Source organism: Panthera leo, chromosome E2 (assembly GCF_018350215.1).
Source record: "Panthera leo isolate Ple1 chromosome E2, P.leo_Ple1_pat1.1, whole genome shotgun sequence".
NCBI classification, from domain to species: Eukaryota; Metazoa; Chordata; class Mammalia; order Carnivora; family Felidae; genus Panthera; species Panthera leo.
The window spans coordinates 3,148,154-3,169,919 of NC_056693.1; the positions used below are offsets into that span (position 1 = coordinate 3,148,154).

A 21,766-nucleotide genomic window follows, 5' to 3' on the forward strand; every position below is an offset into this window, starting at 1 on the left:
GTTAAACATCTGACTCTTGATTTTGGCTCAGGTCATGATCTCAGAGTGGTGAGTTCGAGCCCCGCATTGGGCTCCGTGCTGACAGTGCAGAGCCTGCTTGGGATTCTGTCTCTCCCTCCCTCTCTCTCTCTCTCCCTCTGCCCTCTCCCATGCTAGCACGCTATCTCTCTCTCTAAAAAACAAAAACAAAAACAGGAAAAAGCAGTAAATTCAGGAAGATCATATTTTGAGGGGCTAGGGATATCTATTTATATGTATATATAAAATAAGTGATTGGGGTGAGAATGTGGAGAAAAGGCAACCCTTGTGCCCGTTGATGGGAATGTAAGTTGGTGCAGCCACTATCGAAAAGAATATGGTGGTTCCTTAAGAAATTAAAAATAGAGGGGCGCCTGGGTGGCTCAGTCGGTTGAATGTCCGACTTCAGCTCAGGTCATGATCTCGAAGTTCGTGGTTTGGGAGGCCTGCGTCCGTCCGGCTCTGTGCTGACAGCTCAGAGCCTGGAGCCTGCTTCACATTCTGTGTCTCCCCTCTCTCTGCCTCTCTCCTGCTTGCGCTCTGTCTCTCTGTTCCTCAAAAAAATGAATAAACATTAAAAAATTAAAAACAAATTAGAAATAGAATTACCACGTTGTCCCTCAATCCCATTTCTGGATATATATCCAAAGATAATGGTCACTGTTGCAAAGAGATATCTGCACTCCCATGTTTACTGCAGCATTATTCACCACGGCCAAGACGTGGAAACCACCTAAGTGTCCGTCAAGGGATCAACGACAAAAGAAAACGTAGGGCATATATACATAATGGAATATTATTCAGCTGTGAGGAAGGAGGAAATCCTAACACGGATGACACTGGAAGGCATTATCCTGAATAAGATAACACAGGCACGGAAAAACAAATACTGCACGATCTCATATGTAGGTGGAATCTAAAAAAAGTCGGACTCCTAGAAGCAGAGAGTGGAAGGGTGGTCACCGGAGGCAGTGGTCGGGGGAGAGGGCGGAGAAAAGGGGAGAGGTTGGACAAAGTGTACACGAGCTAAATAGGTGACTCAAGTTCACAATACCATAGTGTGTAATTGAAGCTTGCGAAGACAGTAGGTCATAGATCATTAGCCTTCTCACCACACGCACAAAGGGTAACTGTGAGGTGACAGACGTGTTAATTAGCTTGATTGTAGGGATCACTTCACAATGTGTTCATATGTCAAATAATCATATTGTACACCTTGACTGTATACACTTTTTGTTTGTTAATCATACTTCAATAAAGCTGGAGAAACATAAATGATGGGGGGGAAGCTGTCTCTCAGTTTTCAAGTATTACTTGTGTAAGAACGAAATGTATAAAATGATAGAATAAATATGAGTATTATATACTGTATGTTACTTCATGAATACCTCTATCAACATATATACATATGTATATGTATATGCACACACACATCTATATCTATCTAATATCGTCATCCTCCTCCTCCTCAAAATTCTGCAATGAATTCACACCTTGGCAGTCAGCCTCCAGGGTGACCCCCGGGGACCCAATCTCCCCCACTGGAATTCACAGCCTTGAGCTCCTGCTTCCACAGTGAACAGGGCTGAGCTGGTGTAATGGAAAGGGTATTGTGTAAAAATGATGGTGTGTCCAAGGCTAGGTCATCAGAGACATTCCGGCTTCCATCCCCGCTATCTCTGAGATTGCTCCTTGGGGAGAACCCAGAGAGGTTATCAAGGCCACCTTGTGGAGAAGACAATGTGGCAAGGAACTGAAGCCTTGTGTCAATAGCCAGGGAAGAACTGAGGCTTCCTGCCAACAGTTTGACGGTCATGTGAGTGAGCCAGCCTGGAAACAATCCTCCTATCTCCAGACGGTGCCCTGTCTACGTCTTGATTACAACCTGAAGAGCCAACCAGCTGAGCTGCTCCTGGATTCTGGACCCACAGAAACTGTGAGATGACAAATCCTTATCGATGCTTTATGCCACTATAGTATATTGATACACACCTAGATTTAAATCCAACATTTAAAAAAAAAATTTTTTTTTTACATTTATTTATTTTTGAGAGACAGAGGGAGACAGAGCGTGAGCAGGGGAGGGGCAGAGAGACAGGGAAAGAGGGAGACACAGAATCCGAAGCAGGCTGCAGGCTCTGAGCTGTCAGCACAGAGCCCGATGGGGGGCTGGAACCCACAAACCATGAGATCGTGACCGGAGCTGAAGTTGGATGCTCAACTGACTGAGCCACCCAGACGCTGCTAAAGTCCAACAGTCTCACAATGGCCCCCCATTATTCCTCTCATCTTCATTATCAACTATTCTCTGAATCGCTCACTCTGTTATAATCCCATTGGCCTCCTTGATGGAAGCAAGGCCTTTCCTTGCTGTCCTGTCTGCTAGGAGATCCACCCCCCACAACTGTCTGCAGGGCTCACTCTCTCGCCTGCTTCAGGTGTTTGCTCAAATGTCACCTCCTCAAGGTCACCGTCCCTAATGGTTCTGGCTGGAAGAGCCCAACTACCCCAGTCATTCCCTGACTCTGCTCTATTGCTTTATAGCCCCAGGACCAGCTATATAATAATTTTTGGGTCCCAGAGCAAAATGAAAACGCAGACCCCTTGTTCAAACATTGCTAAGCGTTTCAGGACAGTCACAATGAAGCACTCAACCCACGTGAGGCCTTGAGCCACTATACAACTCACACGCCTACAAAACGAGCATTGCCTAGCACCTAGCCCTGCCTGACATTATACATCTCTTGGTTTATTTGTTCGTTGTCTTTCTTCCCAACTAGAACATGAGCTCTAGGAGGGCAGGGAACCTTGTTTTGTTCACAGCTGAGTTTTCAACGTCAAGGGCATTGCCTGGCACATCACTGGCATTCGATACAGATTTAATGATTAAGCAAATAAAAACAATGAAAGAAGCCTGTCCCTGAAGGAGAGAGAGTACCTCAGAAGAGGACCCATGGAATGGGAGAAAATTTTTCCAAATCATATATCTGATAAAAGGTTTGTAACCTAGAATATATATAGAATATTTGGCACGCCTGTCTGGCTCAGTTGGTGCAGCATATGACTCTTAATCTCCGGGTCGCGAGTTCAAGCTCCACGTTGGGCGTGGAGCCTACTGAAAAAAAAAAAAAAAGAAAGAAAGAAAGAAAAAGAAAAAAATAATACTTAGAACTCAGGGTGCCTGGCTGGCTCAGTCAGTGAAGCATGCAACTCTTGATCTTGGGGTTGTGAGTTCGAGCCCCATGTGGGTGTAGCGATTACTTACAAGCAAAAACTTAAAAAAAAAGAAGGAAACAAGAAAAACTTGTACATGGATGTTTATTACAGCATTATCCATAATAGCCAAAAGGTGGAACTAACTAGATAATATCTAGAACCAACTTGATAATATCTATCAACTCATAAATGAATAAACAAAATGTGAAAGGAAATTCTGACACACTTTACAACATGGATGAACCTTGAAAACAGTTTCCTACATGAAATAAGCCAGACACACACACACAAACAAATATTATATCATTCCACTAATATGAGGTATCTGAAATAGTCAAAGCTGTAGAAACAGGAAGTAGAATTTTGGCTGCCAGGGGCTAAGGGAGGGGAAGTAGGGAGTTACTGGTTAATGGGTATAAAGTTTCTGTTTGAGATGATGAAAAAGTCCTGAAGACAGATGGTTGTGATGGTTGCACAACACTGTGAATGTACTTAATACCCCTGAACTGCACACTTAAAATTGTAAAAGGGCAAAATTTATGTTATGTATATTTAACCACAATAAAAAATCTAGAGAAAATCCATGTTTAATGGTGAGACATCGAAAGCTCTTTATTTGAAGTCGAGAACAAGACAGGGATGTCCCCTTACCACTGCATTTTGTGCTGTTCTGAGTAAGGCAAGTAAAAGAAAAAAAAAAGTGTAAGAATTGAAGAGAAAGAAATAAAACTGCCATTAATCACAGATATGATTATGTATCTAGAAGATCCAAAGCTTCCAAAAGAAGCTCCTGATAAAATGTCAGAATTAATGACGGAATCTAGAAAGGTTGCTGGATACAAAACCAATATACAAATATCAACTGTACATTTTTTTACCTGTGGGTTGGAGGTGCCCAAGACCACCCAAAGTTTGGAAATTCACTAGGACTCATGGAGCTCAGCACAGAGTTGTATTCATGGCTAAACTTTATTACAACAATGTAGGATCATGAGGGGGAAAAGTCACAGGCTGAGACTGGAGGAAATCACATGCAGGTTTCCTCATTCTCTCTTCCTCTCATGAGGATCATACAGAACTCACTCTTTCCCCAAACAAAAGTGCAGCACAATGTGCATGCTGTTTTTGCCCAAGGAAGCCCATCAGAGACTCGGCACCCAAGGTTTTATTAACGACTGATCATGTAGGCACCTTCTGCCTAGCACATACCAAAATTCCAGACTCCCAGAAAGAAAGCAGGAATTCAGCATTAACCATATGGTTTGCACAATCCAGGCACAGTGAGCCACTCAGAATATTTCAGCAACCAAGTCCCCAGACACCAGCCCAAGGCAAACTTGCAAGCAGAATAGCTGATTTGGATGGATCTGCTTTGTTAACCATTTTCTGTACAACTAACAAAGTTTTAAAATAAAAATTTAAGTAAATATGACTCACAGTATTTATAAATATCCAGCAAGGGGAAATAAATCTAACAAAATATGTGCAAAACCTCTTCCAGAAAACCTGTAAAACCTTATTTAGAGACCTGAAAGAAAATCTAAAACAGGGAGATATATACCATGTTCATGGACTGGGAATGAGTGGGATGGAAGATTTAAGGAGAATGAAGAATGTTTGGGTGGGGCACCTGGGTGGCTCAGTCAGTTGAGTGTCTAACTCTGGATTCCAACTCAGGTCATGATCTCACGGATCATGAGATCAAGCCTCACGTTGGGCTCTGCACTGACAGCAAGGAGCCTGGCTGGGATTCTCCTCTCCCTCTCTTTCTACTGCTGTCCACCCTTAAAATAAATAAATAGGGGCACCTGGGTGGCTCAGGCAGTTGAGCGTCCAACTTCGGCTCAGGTCATGATCACACGGTCTGTGGGTTTGAGCCCCGTATTGGGTTCTGCGCTGACAGCTCAGAGCCTGGAGCCTGCTTTGGATTCTGGTCTCCCATTCTCTCTGCCCCTCCCCCACTTATGCTCTGTCTCTGTTCTCCGTCTCTCTCTCAAAAATAAGTAAACATTGGGGCGCCTGGGTGGCTCAGTTGGTTAAGCGACCGACTTCAGCTCAGGTCATGATCTTGCAGTTTGTGAGTTCCAGCCCCGTGTTGGGCTCTGTGCTGACAGCTCAGAGCCTGGAGCCTAATTCAGATTCTACGTCTCCCCATCTCTCTACCCCTCCCTGCTCACACTGTGTCTCTGTCTCTCAATAATAAATAAACGTTAAAAAATTTTTTTTAAATAAGGAAACATTTAAAACATTAAATAAATAAGTAAACTAAAGAAAAATGTTTGGATGTTTGGGTCATTCTTTTTCCACATTCCTTTCCTCTCCCAATGTGGAGGTGGTGGCGGTGGGAACAAAGAGGTGGGCAGAAGTGACAGTCAACTCAACAGATCTGCATATTTGCTCAATAGCACCGATCTCAACCATGTCAGTGATTGTAACTATCTCCTTATAGCTTTGTTTCCTACAGAGATAAAAACCTCTGGATGAATGGATGCATGGGTGGGTGGATGGATGGGGAGAGAGAGAGAGGGAGAGAGACCGAGAGAGAGAGGTGTGTGTGGGTGCAGGGGTTGAATCGATGATGTGGTAAAACAGTGACGCCCCCAAAGACATCTGCAGTTCTCAGAACGCGGGTATTACTTCTTATAGTAAGAGATAGGGCTAAGGTAAGGGTTTTGAAAGGAGGACCTTATCCTGGATTATCCTAGGTTTGTGGGAATATTTTACAGCAGCCACAGAAAACTACTATAGACAGCTGATTAAGTGGATTGGATCAGTGGGAAAGTGGGTGGTTAAACTGATGGATGGATTGTAGAATAAACGGGAAGAGGGAATTGAGAGAATGGCTCAAAGAATGAAAGAACATATAGTTGGGGGGTTATGCCTGGGTGGCTCAGTCGGTTAAGCGTCTGACTGTTGGTTGCGGCTCAGGTCATGATCTCACAGTTCATGGGTTTGAAGCTTGGGCTCACAGAACCTCGGGCTCTGTGGTGATGGTGTGGAGCCTGCTTGGGGTTCTCTCTCCCTCTGTCTCTGCCCCTCCCCCTCCCCCCTCAACATAAATAAATACACTTTGAAAAGAAAAAAAAAGAACACAGAGCCGGATGAATGGAGAGCTGGATGGATGGATGGAGCTTGGAGAGCTGGAAGAATATCTAAACAGATGATATTTGGACAGATAGGCAGGTGGGTGGGCGGGAGGGTGAATACCTAGTTGGATAAATGCGTAAAGGCAAGAACGTATGCACAGATGAACAGACGGGGCAGGTGGAAGTTTGGATGGGTATCTGAGGAGGGAGCCTGGCATGTGGGAAAGAACAACATTTCAGAGTCAGACAGACCTATGGTCTGGCCCCAGCTCCTTCAGTCTGTTGCTCAGCGACATCGGGTAAGTGTGGTAGCCGAGGTGGCTCTCCCTAGAAGAAAGATCTTGGTCAACTGTGAAGAGTGCCTTGGGAGGACAGCCCCCAGCTGCCCTAAGTCACGAGTTTGTTTGGATCCAGGTCGTGTTCTCTTCTGGCAGCCCCCAACCCTGACTAATCATCAGGGGTGGGGTTGGGATGGGGGGAAGGAGGGTACTAGGGCCTGGCCACTCCCACCCAATGCGGGCTCCTCTAATGTGATCTTGTTCTTTTTTAATTGAGCTAAAATTCACATACCACGACATTCACCGCTTCAACCATCGTTGTAAAGAGTATAATTCAGTGGCATTTAGTACACACTGTCTTGCAACCGTGTCTTCTCTATGCGGTTTCACATGTTTATCACCCCAAAAAGAAGTGATTAAGCAATCACTCCCCATTTGCCCCTCCCTCCAGCACCTGGTAACCACCAACCTACTTTCTGTTTCTAGGGATCTGGGAGGAGAAATCCTTGCCCCTCCCCTCCCCTGGTGGCTGGCTGAGATTTCTCAGAGCTGAACGGCCTGAAGCTCTTTCTACCCTCACCTTCCTTCCCCCTCATCTTCCACAGGGGGCCTACCAACTTCCCAGCTCTGTTCCCTGCCCCCTTTATCTTTTGCTGGCATTGTCCCCAATAAATCCCTTGTATTGCCAGCACCATCACAACACTTGCTTCTCGAAGGACCCATCACACAGCAAGATGTTCTGAGCTCCAGGCATCTATGAATGTGAAGCAGTGAACTGTGAAGCAGTCCAACTTCTCAGAAATCCTGAACGTGGGGCGCCTGGGTGGCTCAGTCGGTTAAGCGTCCGACCTCGGCTCAGGTCATGATCTCATCGTTTGTGAGTTCGAGCCCCATGTCGGGCTCTGTGCTGACAGCTCGGAGCCTGGAGCCTGCTTCCGATTCTGTGTCTCCTTCTCTCTCTGCCCCTCCCCCACTCACACTCTGTCTCTGTCTCTGTCTCTCTCAAAAATAAATAAACATTAAAAAAAAATTAAAAAATAAAAAAGAAATACTGAACGCAATTTGGAGGACCCGACAACATTAATGCCTAATTGTAGACAGCCCTGTGGCAGAAGGGGACTCTCACAGACTCACTCCTGAACCCTCACAAGCATGTGACCAGGGCACCATTATGATCCTTGCTTTGACAGATGAGGTCTCTTGCTCTGGCAGCTTCCCCGGTCTAGGAAAAAACAAGCCTCAGCACCAACTAGAAGCAGTTTCCTAAACTCGAAAGTGCAATGTCATTCTCACCCAGAGGAAGGCCACGTGCAGCCTTTTCCCCTCAGCCAAGCCTGGCTAGCACTCGTTTCCGGAAGGATCCAGAATAGTCCAGGACCCCCAGCCTGCAAGTGGACAGTGGGAGGGGCCTATTTGCAAGTTGAACGTAGCCCACCGGGCTTGAGGTGCCCCACTCCTGTCCACTCAGCAGACGTCCTGAAGATGTCACACAGCCACCATGGGGACACCAGTAAGCCCGGCTTCTGTGCCAGTCCAGAGAGGTGCAGAGAGGTGGGTACTGGGGCCCAGAGTGGGGAAAAGTGTTGCCTTGGGTCACCTGGAGGTTAGCATCTTGGAGAGACGAGTGGGAATCAGGCACAGGCAGGGCTGGGGCATGGAGTGGGGACAGAGAGTTACCAGCAGAGTGGACACCAGGTAGCATTCGGTCCTCCCTCCCCTGTGCTCCTTCAGCAAAGCGTCCACTAGGGCGCACATCACCTGCACACAGGGAGCCCCTTGAGGGCAGGGGCTGGATCGGATTCATTCCTGAGAGCCCAGGGACTTCAGGGGAATGTTCACTGAGTAAATGAGAGAGTGAACAAAGGATTCAGGAGGAAGATACTGAGTCAGTGGTTGGAACAGCCACCACTCCCCCCAGAGGAGGGGACCAGCAGGAGAGGCACTTGGGGCCTGGGGCAGGGTGGGACCTTGTTAGTTTCATGCCTCCAGTTTTTCTCTGCTTGTGCACTGCGGTCTCTCTAGTGTCCGGAAAAGCGGCTGGCACACAGTGGGTCCTCGATCAATATTTGTTCAATGGCAAACACACACACACACACACACACACACACACACACACAAAACCAGCAACCACCAACTGCCCCCCCCCCCCCCAGGAACTCTGATCCCCCTCCTGCCATGGGCAGCTATGCTACACCCCCAGGAGAAGCAGCCCCCCACCCAGCAGTAACCAGAGCAAAGGCTGACCACGCCTCTTTTTTCCTCTCTGATCCGCACACAAACTCTCAGATAAAGGCAATGCTGACCTCAGCTGCCTCTTAGAAACACAAACCTGTCAGATGCTGTTCTGAGCACCTTAAGCGGACTGACATGCAGATCCAGCCCCCCAGGACTCTGAAGTCGGCACCCCATTTCACAGATGAGGAGACCAAGGTGCGGAGAGACAGGCCATTTGCCCAGGTCACGTCGACAGCAAGAAGCAGAGGCGGGGATACAAACTCAGTGGTAAACAAACATTTAACCTAATACGTTTTAAAGACCTGGTTGGCTTTATCAGGTGGCTGATGAATGGGGCAGCGTCCCATCCAGCAAGTAGAGGGGAGCTCCGGCTCCGGGAAAGGAAAGGTTTTTTGTTTTTTTTTAATTTTTTTTTTTAACGTTTATTTATTTTTGAGACAGAGAGAGACAGAGCATGAATGGGGGAGGGTCAGAGAGAGGGAGACACAGAATCTGAAACAGGCTCCAGGCTCCGAGCTGTCAGCACAGAGCCCGACGCGGGGCTCGAACTCACGGACCACAAGATCGTGACCAGAGCCAAAGTCAGCTGCTTAACCGACTGAGCCACCCAGGCGCCCCACGGAAAGGTTTTTTTTTGTTTTTTTTTGTTTTTTTTTAATTTTTTTTTTTTTAAACGTTTATTTATTTTTGAGACAGAGAGAGACAGAGCATGAACGGGGGAGGTTCAGAGAGAGGGAGACACAGAATCTGAAACAGGCTCCAGGCTCTGAGCTGTCAGCACAGGGCCCGACGCGGGGCTCGAACTCACGGACTGCAAGATCATGACCTGAGCCGAAGTCGGCCGCTTAACCGACTGAGCCACCCAGGCGCCCCACCACGGAAAGGTTTTTATTTATTTTTTTTTTTAAATTTTTTTTTTTCAACGTTTTTTATTTATTTTTGGGACAGAGAGAGACAGAGCATGAACGGGGGAGGGGCAGAGAGAGAGGGAGACACAGAATCGGAAACAGGCTCCAGGCTCCGAGCCATCAGCCCAGAGCCTGACGCGGGGCTCGAACTCACGGACCGCGAGATCGTGACCTGGCTGAAGTCGGACGCTTAACCGACTGCGCCACCCAGGCGCCCCACGGAAAGGTTTTTAAAGGTAGCTAGGGAGTGGAAACAAAAATTATTAGCAAAGAAAGCATCATTTTAGGCAAGGTTGTCCTCCTAAGGGGGATCAAAGAGTCTATCAGTAAATTTCCTAGGGCTAACCGGGAAATTCCAGGTTGACTAGTTAAATGTTACCACCTGGGGTGGGGGGGGGCAGGGAGGCTAAGCCTGCACCTGGGTTGGGTATTGAGCCTTGGTTTGTTGACTTCGGCCCTTTACATAAGTGACTCCATTTTGGGCCTGCGGTTTTGTTTGTTTGTTTGATGTTTTAATGTTTATTTATTTTTAAGAGAGAGAGAGAGCGAGCATGAGCGGGAAGGGGCAGAGAGAGAGGGAGACACAGAATCGGAACCAGGCTCTGCGCTGTCAGCCCACGGCCCGACGCAGGGCTCGAACCCAAGAACCGTGAGATCCTGACCTGAGCCGAAGTCGGACGCTTGACCGACTGAGCCACCCAGGCGCCCCTTGGGGCTGTAGTTTTCTTACTACCACCAGGAAGTCTGTCTCCAGAGCAATATTATGGCCTCTATTTTACAGATTGAAGAAACCAAAGCTTCCTCACTGTGGGAGACAGAATAATGATCCCTAAAATGTCTACATCTTTAAATTTTTATTTATTTTTGAGACACAGAGAAAGAACATGAGCAGGGGAGGGGCAGAGAGAGGCAGACACAGAATCATAAGCAGGCTCCAGGCTCTGAGCCCTCAGCACAGAGCCCGACGCGGGGCTTGAACTCATGGACCGCGAGATCATGACCTGAGCCGAAGTCGGACGCTCAACCGACTGAGCCACCCCGGCGCCCTTAACATGTCTACATCTTAATCTCCAGGACACCTGACTACGGTACCTTACACGCAAAAAGGACTTTGCGCACGTGATTCGGTGAAGGGCTTTGAGGTGAGATTATCCTGGATGATGTGGATGAGCCCAATGCAGTCATGGGGTCGTCAGAGTCGGAGAAGGGGACGTGATGACAGAGCAGATGTTGGAACGAGGCGCTCTGTAGATGGAGAAAGGGGCCACAAGCCAAGGGGTGTGGCTGCCTATGGAGGCTGGAAAAGGCAGGAAAATGGACTCTCCCCTGGAGCCTCCAGAGGAACCAGCTGCACTGATGTCTTCTGACCTGCAGACCTGTGAGCTACCAAATTTGTGTTGTCCTGAGCCCCTAAATTTGTGGCGCTTTGTGACAGCAGACGTTGGAAGCTCATACAGGCAGTCAGCTCTTAAGGGGGCAGAGATGGGATTCGAACTCAAGTCTGGCCGAGTTGAACGCTCCGGGCTGTCTCTTGGAAGTGCGAAGCTTGGAATTATTCCAGATTTTTCCCCCCTCAGGGTCACGGGGCAGTGCCTGGCACTCAGGTGTGTCAATGGTTTTTTATTATTACACCTCCTTCCTGTCTGCACAGTGTCCGTTCCTCCATCTGCTCTGCTCAAGAACCTTCCATGGCTCCCCATTACCCTCAGGATAATGTCCAGGCCCTTTATGGCAATGGAGAACTTTGGGGCCTGGCTCATGTCTCCTAGTGGGTCTACACTGTACAACCCAGCAGACAAAGGCACTCGACCCTCATGGGCTAGGTCTCAGGGGCCACCTGGACTCTACTGAGAAAGCCTTCCTGAAGCTTGAAAACTTGCACACAGCCTCCTTCTACGTATAGCTTGTGAGAATCTCCTGACCTTCCTTCACAGCCAGAACACTCTGGACACCAATTCTAGTCAGCACCCCCTCCTCCAGGGGCCACCGTACCCTGTGGTACCTTCATTATCGTACCTGTATCCTCCTTTTCGGGTCCCAGTGTGCCTGCCCTCCAGCCGAAAAGCCACTGTGGCCGGGGGCGCACTCTCCATGGGTCGATGGCTTCTGGCCTCAAGGAATGTTCTGTCTGTCTCATCTGTGCTCTGGAGGAAGCCGACAGCCTGAAGTTCCAGCGGCTGGGGTCCTGGAAACACAACAGTACCAGCAAGAAAAGGTGGGTCTCAGACTCTTAAGTCCACAAAGACGCAGGGTCAGTGGAATACTATTTGGCCACAGAAAGGGATGCGGCGTTGACGTGTGCTACAACGTGGACAAAACTCAAAAAACATAGGAAATGTCCAGAATTGACAAATCCATAGGGACAGAAAGCCATTTGGTTGTGGCCAGGGGCTGAGGACAGGAGGTGATGGCGAGGGCCTACGCTTGATGCGTGGAGAGTCTTCTTCCGGGGTGGTGAAAAAGTTCTGGAACTAGATAGAAGTGGGGGTTGCACAACCTTGGGAATGTACCAAACGCGACTGAATGGTTCACTGTAAGATGGTTAATTTTATGTTTTGTGAATTTTGCCTCAAATTGAACAAAAAGAGGTGGGGTGCTGAGGGAGAAGAGAGCTGGAACTTCTGGGTCTGAGGGAGGAGGGGTTGGGGATCTGGAGTCCTGGGTCTAAGGGAGGAGGGGCTGGGGCCTGGGCTCCTGGGTCTGAGGGAGGAGGGGGCTGGAGGCCTGGACTCCTGGGTCTGAGGGAGGAGGGGCTGGGGGCAGGACTCCTAGGTCTGAGGGAGGAGGGCCTGGGGGCCTGATCCTAGGTCTGAGGGAGGAGGGGCTGGGGGCCTGATCCTAGGTCTGAGGGAGGAGGGGCTGGGGGCAGGACTCCTGGGTCTGAGGGATAAAGGGCTGGGGGCCTAGATTCCTGGGTCTGAGGGAGGAGGGGCTGGGGGCCTGGACTCCTGGGTCTGAGGGAGGAGGGGCTGGGGGTCTGGACTCCTGGGTCTGAGGGAGGAGGGGCCTGGGGGCCTGGACTCCTGGTCTGAGGAAGGAGGAGGCTGAGAGTCTAGACTCCTGGTCTGAGGGAGGAGGGGCCCGGGGTCTGGACTCCTGGGTCTGAGGGAGGAGTGGCCGGGGGTCTGGATTTCTGGGTCTGAGGGAGGAGGGGCCGGGGGTCTGGACTCCTGGGTCTGAGGGAGGAGGGGCTGGGGGCCTGGACTCCTGGTCTGAGGAAGGAGGAGGCTAAGAGTCTAGACTCCTGGTCTGAGGGAGGAGGGGCCCGGGGTCTGGACTCCTGGGTCTGAGGGAGGAGTGGCCGGGGGTCTGGATTTCTGGGTCTGAGGGAGGAGGGGCCGGGGGTCTGGACTCCTGGGTCTGAGGGAGGAGGGGCTGGGGGCCTGGACTCCTGGGTCTGAGGGAGGAAGGGTATGGGGGCCAGGACTCCAGGGTCTGAGGGAGGAGGGGCTGGGGGCCTGATTCCTGGGTCTGAGGGAGGAGGGGCTGGGGGTCTGGACTCCAGGGTCTGAGGGAGGAAGGGTATGGGGGCCAGGACTCCAGGGTCTGAGGGAGGAGGGGCTGGGGGCCTGATTCCTGGGTCTGAGGGAGGAGGGGCTGGGGGTCTGGACTCCAGGGTCTGAGGGAGGAGGGGCTGGGGGCCTGATTCCTGGGTCTGAGGGAGGAGGGGCTGGGGGTCTGGACTCCGGGGTCTGAGGGAGGAGGGGGCTGGGGTTCAGGATTCTGGGTCTGAGGGAGGAGGGGCCGGGGTCTGGACTCCTGGGTCTGAGGGAGGAGGGGCTGGGGGCCTGGACTCCTGGGTCTGAGGGAGGAGGGGCTGGGGCATGCACTCCTGGGTCTGAGGGAGGAGGTCTTAGAGGACCATGACTTCTGGGTCTGAGGGAGGAGGGGCTGGGGGTCTGGACTCCAGGGTCTGAGGGAGGAGGGGCTGGGGGCCTGATTCCTGGGTCTGAGGGAGGAGGGGCTGGGGGTCTGGACTCCGGGGTCTGAGGGAGGAGGGGGCTGGGGTTCAGGATTCTGGGTCTGAGGGAGGAGGGGCCGGGGTCTGGACTCCTGGGTCTGAGGGAGGAGGGGCTGGGGGCCTGGACTCCTGGGTCTGAGGGAGGAGGGGCTGGGGCATGCACTCCTGGGTCTGAGGGAGGAGGTCTTAGAGGACCATGACTTCTGGGTCTGAGGAAGGAGGGGGCTAAGGGCCTGGACCCCTGGGTCTGGGGCGGGGGCTGGGGGCCAGGACTCCTGGGTCTGAGGGAGGAGGGGCTGGGGGCAGGACTCCTGGGTCTGAGGGAGGAGGGGCTGGGGTTCTGGATTCCTGGGTCTGAGGGAGGAGGGGCTGAGAGTCTAGACTCCTGGTCTGAGGGAGGAGGGGCTGAGGGGTCTGGACTCCTGGGTCTGAGGGAAGAGGGGCTGAGGGGTCTGGACTCCTGGGTCTGAGGGAGGAGGAGGGTGGGGGTCTGGACTCCTGGGTCTAAGGGAGGAGGGCCTGGAGACCTAGATTCCTGGGTCCACAGGAAGCAGGAGGAGGCCGGGCCCAAAGGTCTGATCACCAAGAAGGAAGGAAACCAGAAATCTGAGGGTTGCCATGTGGGAGACACAACAGAATGGTCTGGGCAGAGGAAGCAATTGCTTTCGGGGAAGGCTCATCGGATGAGATGTCAACACCAAGGTCTCCCTTCCCACCCACCCTGAGCCTGCCCACCGGGGAATTCCAGCAGCTGTCCAGAGGAAGGGAGAGGGGAAGGCAAGTGAGGGCGAGGAGGCCGGGTCAGCAAGGCCCTACATCCAGCAGCATAAGGACAGAAACTACTCCCAGCACAGAGTCTGACCCGTGGGCCTGGATTCTGAAGTCCCAGAGGAGGTAAGACCTAAAGGTGGGACCCCAGAGGCTAGAAACAAGTGCATGTGTTCTAAATCTTTTTTTTTTTTTTTAATGTTTATTTTTTGAGAGAGAACACAGGCAGGGGAGGGGCAGAGGGAGAGAAAGAGAAAGAGACAGACAGAGGACCTGAAGTGGCCTCTGAGCTGTGGGCACAGAGCCCGATGTGGGGCTCGAACTCACAAACTGTGAGCTCATGACCTGAGCTGAAGTCCGACTCTTAACCGACTGAGCCGCCCGAGTGCCCCTACAAGTGCGTGTATTCTAGAAGGGACTGGGGGCCTGCACGACCGGGTCTTTGAGGGAGGAAGGGTGGGGAGCGCTGCAGGCTCAGATTGTGGGTCCTGGGAAGGACGAGGGCTGGGCTCTTGGACGGTGAACTGCTGAAAGCTGGAGGAAGGAAGTTGGGGGCCTCTCGAAGCTAACTAAGGTGGTGCCTGCTAGGTTCTGCGTGGGGAAGTGGCAGTTTGGGGGTGAGGTCCCGGAGAAAGTGGTGGTGAGACCGTCAGACTCCTGACCTGACACTGTCCTGCTGCCTCCCGGGCTGGACTTTGGCTCTGCCACAGCACACCCAGCTCCACGCCCATCCCCTGCTCCCTTTTCAACCTCTCCCACAGCCCCCAGGCCCAGGACTCGGGAGTGCCAGAGGGAGCGGGTTCAGGACAGGTGAGCGTTCGGGGGAAGCCATGAGGCCAGGCCGGTGGAGGGCTGGCTGGGAGAGGTTGGGAAGCTGGGCTGGGGGAGGCCAGCCTGGAAAAACTGGGAGGTCCGGATGGAAAGACAGTTGTTAAAAGAGGGAAAACGCCTCAGGCTGAGAGCTGGCCTCGGCAGCCCGGACCCTCGCCGACTGTTTCCGCCTGGGAGCCAATGGGGGCCTCAGAGCCAGGAGGCCACCTTCTGATGCATCTGGACCCTTAGGGCAGGTTCCTCACCGGAGAAAGAGAAAGAGAGAGAAAGAGAGAGGTTCGTGGCTCTCTACTTGCCCTGCAGAGCCCGGCATGTGGGGCTACCTGTCTCTGCTGCCTGCTTTCCTGGCCGTCTGGGCTATCACTGGAGTCTGGACTGTGTGAGTGTTAGAGGCAGGATGACCCCTGGGTCTGTGGGAGGAGGGGGCTGGGGGGCTGGACTCCTGGGTCTGAGGGAGGAGGGGGCTGGACTCCTGGTCTGAGGGAGGAGGGGGGGGGCATCTGGACTCCTGGGTCTGAGGGAGGAGGTCCTGGGGGCAGGACCCCTGGGTCTTAGGGAGGGGGGCCTGGGGGCCTGGACTCCTGGGTCTGAGGGAGGAGGTCCTGGGGGTCTGGACTCCTGGGTCTGAGGGAGGAGGGGCTGGGAGCAGGATCCCAGGGGTGTGAGGGAGGAGGGCGCTGGGGTCTGGACTCCTGGGTCTGAGGGGAGGGAGCTAGAAGTCCCTGTTTCTGTGGGTAACAGAAAGAAAAGGTGTCGTTAAAACCACCTTGATGTGTCCCTGTACTTCAGTTTTGCCCTTGCAGTGGCCAACAGGGCTGTGAACCTCACCGAGGGTTTCCCCTATATCAGGTACTTATGGCGCTGGCGGGGTAGGGGTGGGGGGCTCCGCGGGAGAAGAGGAGGGGGCCCGCGTCCCAGGAGCCCCAGGATGATCCTTCATTTTCCCCAGCCTCTGTGGATCTTACCCCCCTCAGAGCTGCATCTTCAGCCAGCTGCTCAACATGGGAGCTGCTATGGGTAAATATTCTAGCCCTTTCTGTTCGGGCGAGCTCCTCCCAGCCAAGGCTCCCCCCCCCCCAGCCCCAGCTTCAACCCAGTAGTCCAAGCCCACACGCGCTCCCCCAGATATGGGGGTTAGGCCCCCCCCACCCCTAGATAGCCGGTCTCTCCGCACCCCCTGCCCTAGGAGTCCGGGTCCGGGGCTCCCGCCCACTTCCCTCTCCTCCCAGCTGCCTGGATCTGCATTATCCGTTACCACCAGCTCCGGGACTTGGGGGTCGGAAAGTGGCTTAACCTGCTGATCCTGTGGACGGGACTCCTGTGTGCCCTGGGCACCTCCGTGGTGGGCAATTTCCAGGTGAGCCCGGCAGGAGGTTCCGACAGTCCAAGTCTGGGACTACAGCTCCCAGCATCCCCCGGGGCCGCTGGCTTCTCGTTGCGGGGGCTCGTCCGCGCATGGCCTTCTGGGACTTGTATTTCTCTTGTGGCCATCGGGTCGGGGTGGAGGGAGGGGTGAGCTCCTCGGCTCTCAGAATAGAGCTCCGCGTGGGAGGCTCTTGGCTTCGTTATTTCACTGAACTCTAGAAGGCTGGGGTAATTGATTGCCATCCCCTGCCCCTGTCCCCTTTTAATGATATAATTACTCGGAGCCACTCATTCTTAGGGTTGCCACAGAGTTGGAGTGTTGGCTCGGTGCGGGGCGCTAGGCTTTTATTGTGTGTGTCTTCATCCATCTCCACAAGAGCCCTACGTACACCTTTTTTTGGTCAAATCCGACAGAGTTGGTTTTTGTTGTTGTTGTTGTTTTAATCAGCTGGTCCCTGGAGGTCGGAAATGAACCCAGGGGCGCCTGGGTGGCTCCGTTGGTTAAGCCTCTGACTTCAGCTCAGGTCATGATCTCCCGGTTCACAAGTTGGAGCTCCTGCCCTGGGGCTCTGTGCTGACAGCTCAGAGCCTGGAGCCTGCTTCTGTTTTTGTGTCTCTCTCTTTCTCAGCCCCTCCCCCACTCGTTCTCTCTTTCTCTCTCTCTCTCTCTCTCTCTCTCAAAAATAAAAACATTAAAGAAAAGAAAAGAAATGAACCCAGATTCAGACTCTAGAACCCGCATTCTTCACTGTGAAGTTCAGCAGATAATTGTAGAACAAATAAATGGACAATGGGTTGGAGAAAGCCTATTGATTTATTTTACATTGTTATTTAATTTTACTGTTTTTTTTTAAAAATTTTTTTAATGTTTATTTATTTTTGAGACAGAGAGAGACAGAGCATGAACGGGGGAGGGGCAGAGAGAGAGGGAGACACAGAATCGGAAGCAGGCTCCAGGCTCTGAGCCATCAGCCCAGAGCCCGACGTGGGGCTCGAACTCACGGACCACGAGATCGTGACCTGAGCTGAAGTCGGACCCTTAACCGACTGAGCCACCCAGGTGCCCCTAATTTTACTGTTTTGTCTTGGATTCCAAACCTCTCCAACCTAAAGAAACCACAGGGTGTTCAGATAAGAGGTTGCCTCCTTGGGCTTCTTAATAAAAATTCCCAATCACCTCTGCATAGCATTCATTCACTCATTCATTTATTCCTGGGTTCCTCAACTTTAACTTTTTACAAATACTATATTGCTCTCCTAAGAAGTCTTTTTTAAAGCTTATTTATTTTGAGGGAGGGTGACAGCAAGTGGGGAGGGGCAGAGAGAGGGAGAGAGAGACAGAATCCCAAGCAGGCTTCCTCACTGTCAGTGCAGAGCCTGACCTGGGGCTTGAACTCACGAACCATGAGATCATGGCCGGAGCCTGAAGTCAGACGTGGGGCTTGAACTCATGAACCAGGAGCACATGACCTGAGCTGAAGTCAGACATTTAACTGACTGAGCCACCCAGGCGCACCTCGCCTAAGGGACCTTTTAAAGACATTTCCCCTTGGCTAATGCTTTCTCTTATTAAGCCTTTAGTATTTAGAATATATTAAATAACATACCATATATCTGCAAGCCACAAACCATTGTAATAGTTGAGAATTTTTCATCCTCCAGAAGCAAATTCTTACCCCCCGAGTGGCCATATTAGGTTCCCTGACCCTGGTTAAAAATGAAAGATATACTTCACTAATATTTACTGAGTGTCTGCGATGTGTCAGGCACTGTTTTAGGGACCAAGGCCACAGCAGTGGGCAACAAATTTAAGTGCCTGTCCTCCTCTAGCTGACAATGGCCAACACTCTTTCTTTTATCCTTTTCTTTAATGTTTATTTATATTTGAGAGACAGAGAGAGAGAGAGAGAGACAGAGCATGAGCAGGGGAGGAGCAGAGAGAGGGAGACACAGAATCCAAAGCAGGCTCCAGGCTCTAAGCTGTCAGCACAGAGCCAGACTCGGGGCTCGAACTCGTGAACTGTGAGATCATGACCTGAACCAAAGTTGGATGCTTAGCCGATGGAGCCGCCCAGGTGCCTGGGTGTGGCAGTTTTCCAACACAGTCTACTGGGTGGATCGAGGACCCCTCCCCCCACGTATGTAGCTTCCTCTCCCCTCTTGTCCCTTTTCTCCCAGCAAAAGAACCAGCTGCCCACGCACCTGACAGGGGCCTTCTTTGCCTTCTTCGTGGCAACCTGTACTTCTGGATGCAGCATTTACTCTTCTGGTGGATGAAGAGCCTGCCCCAGCCTGGGCCTCCCTGGATCGGGCCACTCCGCCTGGGCCTCTGCAGCCTCTGTACCATCCTCATGGTGACCAGTATCCTTACTGGGGTCGGTGGCAGGGCTGGGGGTTTGTCCATTGGGCTGGGTGTGCGACGTGTGGTGCACAGTGCCCTGTCCTGTCTGGGCCTCTGTCTCCTCAGGAGTTTTTTTTTTTTTTTTTAATGTTTGTTTATTTTTGAGAGAGAGAAAGGGAGACAGAGCACAAGCAGGGGAGGGGCAGGGAGGAGGGGGTAACAGGGTCCGAAGCAGGCTCCGCGCTAACAGCACGGAGTGAGCAGGGATCTGTTTGGGGAGCCTGCCCTGTGTCGTGCATCATGTTGGCTAAGACTGGAAACTGAGGTTCAGAGAGGGGGAGTGTCTTGGCCAAGACCGGTGATGAAGTTCAATGGCAGAGCTCCAGCAGGCTCTCAAGAGCAGCCCGGGTCTCTTCCCAGCTCCACATCCGGTGATGTCACATTAGCAGCTCCAACTGGCCTTGGTGGGAGTATTTACCACACAGAAATTGGCCAATGCTGTAAATCGTGGCCGGTTGTTAACCATTTACCAACATACCTGGCACCCGGTGAAGACTCTACCCAGCCCCGTGCTGAGTCACCTGAGCCCAGATGCCTTCCGCCAGCACGGCTGCCTCTGGGTGACTCAGGTGACTCTGGGCACTTCAGTCCCCATATATTAAGATGGACTTGTTTTGATCATAGTAACAGTGGTTATTGATAGGCAAACTGCTCTGAGAGAGGGGAGGCTGCAAATTCACCCTTAGGGACTGATCTCCTTGGGGAGGGTGGAATGGAGGCCAGAAGACTGCTGACGTTCGTTCGTTCATTGGAAGAGGCTGGAGGGAAACCAGCTGACATCCTGTGTGGTCTGACTTAGGGACAATTGGGCTGCTAATCAGTTTGGCTGCAGGGTCCTTTTTCTGTGGGGCTGGGAGATGGACCATAAAGATGGCCAGCGAGGTGTGATAAGGGCTGGGTGTCTGCAAGGATAGGTCCGAGGACTGACAGATTCTGAACTGGTCTTGCAGAAGGAGCTACTTTGGGCAACACTGCAGGTGCGTGTAGAGGGTGGAGAGAGACCAGCTCACGGATGAGGCTGCTGGTGGGGCGGAGATGAGGATCTCCAGTGCTACTGTGAGGCTTGAAAGGCTTGGGTTTCTGCCCAGGGGCAATAGGGAGCCATGGGGAGCTGATGAGCAGGGGAGAAACAAGGTCAGTTCTGGGGGTAACCACCCTGTGTTCGGGTGCTCCCACCTCTCCTTTGCTCTAAGATTCATGGGGTCAGGGGTGACGTCAGCCTTGTTCAGGGTCTAAAAATCCTTCAGTGAACGGAATAATGTCTAAACCGATCTAGGGGCAGTGAGAGAGTGCTAGCTTATGTGGGAAGCAAGAAAGTTGTTGCAGGGAGTTGGGTGAGGGGGTGTCCCAGAAAGCGAGATGCCTCTCTGCTAGGCTGAGCTCGGAGTGTGCTTGGGCTGGCAGAAGAAGGTTTTCAGGGGGCGCCTGGCTGGCTCAGTCAGTGGAGCATGTGCCTCTTTCTCTTAGGGTTGTGAGTTCGAGCCCCACACTGGGTATAGAGTTTACTTGGAAGGAAAGAAGGGAAGAAGGGAGGGAGGGAGGGAGGGAGGGAAGAAGAAAAAAAGGTTTTTAGGAGCAGGGGACTAAGAAGCTGGAGACAGGACAGAACAGCCCAGGACAGAGGTGGGCAAGACCAACAGCACAAGCCTTGGGGTGACCAGCTGGCCATGAGGAGGGGGAGGGGAGGGGCAGGGGCGAGGGTGATTCCCCAGGGTCCGCTAGGCATGTGAGTGGGTGGCAGGGCTGTCACCGGGTGGGGACACCAGGAAGAGGAAGAAGATATTTCAGGAGGTGACTGGGAGGGGCCCTAGGGCTGTGGGTGGTTGGGGAAGAAAGTCGCCAATGTAGCCTGACACTGGCACCCGGGTTGGGGGGATCTTTAGCAAACGCTGCCTATTTGAAGGGAGAAGCAACTGGGAGCTGCTTGTCTGGCTGGGCAGGTGGGGAGATGGTGAGGGTGGAGCCTCAATGGCGTCAGCAAAGGCCAAGGATAAGAGAAACTTTGTTCTGCAATGTCGGAAATGCGACAGGAGCGGGAGGAACCTACGGGCCACAGCCCGAGATAGGCACAGAGGTCGGCGGGCATTCACCGAGTCTGTCGCGGGAGGGTGCGGGGTCCTCTCTGCTCGGCGTGGCCCTTGACCCCAGCGTGAAGTGGTCGTCCTCCACTCCTGGCTGCTGCGCTCGGCCTCCGCCGCCTGCGAGTGGGCCGTGGCCATGCTGCTGTTCACGCTCTTTGGCCTGTTTGCTGTGGACTTCTCCGGCCTGGACGGCTGCACCCTGACTCTCCGGCCGGGCCCCAGCCTCAGCTCCCCACCCGCCTCCCCGCTCTCCCTGCAGATCCCCCTGTGAACGGCAGTCCGCTCGGCGTGGTCTGACCCCGGTGCCGCGATCGATCACGGCCACCCGGGAAGTGAGAGGCCAAGGCCAGCCAGCCATCCCTGCTCAAGGCTATTTATTATTATTATTATTATTATTAATTTTTTTTTTTTTTTTTTGCCGCCGGCGGAATCAGAGACACGGACGCAGGCAGGGTCACGCGAAACCAGAATTCCTTCCGGAGAGCAAATCCGTACAGAAGGTTGTTGAGGGAAGGGGAGAAACCGGGGAAGGGGGGCCCGGGAAGGAGGAGTTGGGGAACACAGGGACAGATGGCCCTCTCCGTCCGGATCTGCTAAGCCACCCCAACCAGCCCCCGT

The 21,766-nt window shown here is 52.4% G+C and overlaps 1 protein-coding gene and 1 long non-coding RNA gene across 2 annotated transcripts; one reads left to right on the plus strand and one right to left on the minus strand.

Moving 5' to 3' along the window:
• Window positions 1-527: 527 nt before the first annotated feature.
• On the minus strand, window positions 528-16,750 carry LOC122208395. Its single transcript, XR_006197216.1, has 3 exons — window positions 16,596-16,750; window positions 11,758-11,926; window positions 528-566 (listed from the first exon to the last, which is right to left on the minus strand). It is a non-coding gene; the product is annotated as an uncharacterized LOC122208395 (long non-coding RNA).
• Window positions 11,908-21,559, plus strand: TMEM150B (transmembrane protein 150B). The gene is given in 10 exon segments (XM_042919419.1): window positions 11,908-11,956; window positions 14,250-14,596; window positions 15,232-15,280; window positions 15,538-15,680; window positions 16,091-16,150; window positions 16,251-16,318; window positions 16,531-16,658; window positions 18,845-18,893; window positions 18,896-19,027; window positions 21,223-21,559. Coding segments are annotated over 9 exon segments (1,083 nt in total). The 5' UTR covers window positions 11,908-11,956; window positions 14,250-14,339; the 3' UTR covers window positions 21,420-21,559.
• The last annotated feature ends 207 nt before the right edge of the window (window positions 21,560-21,766 follow it).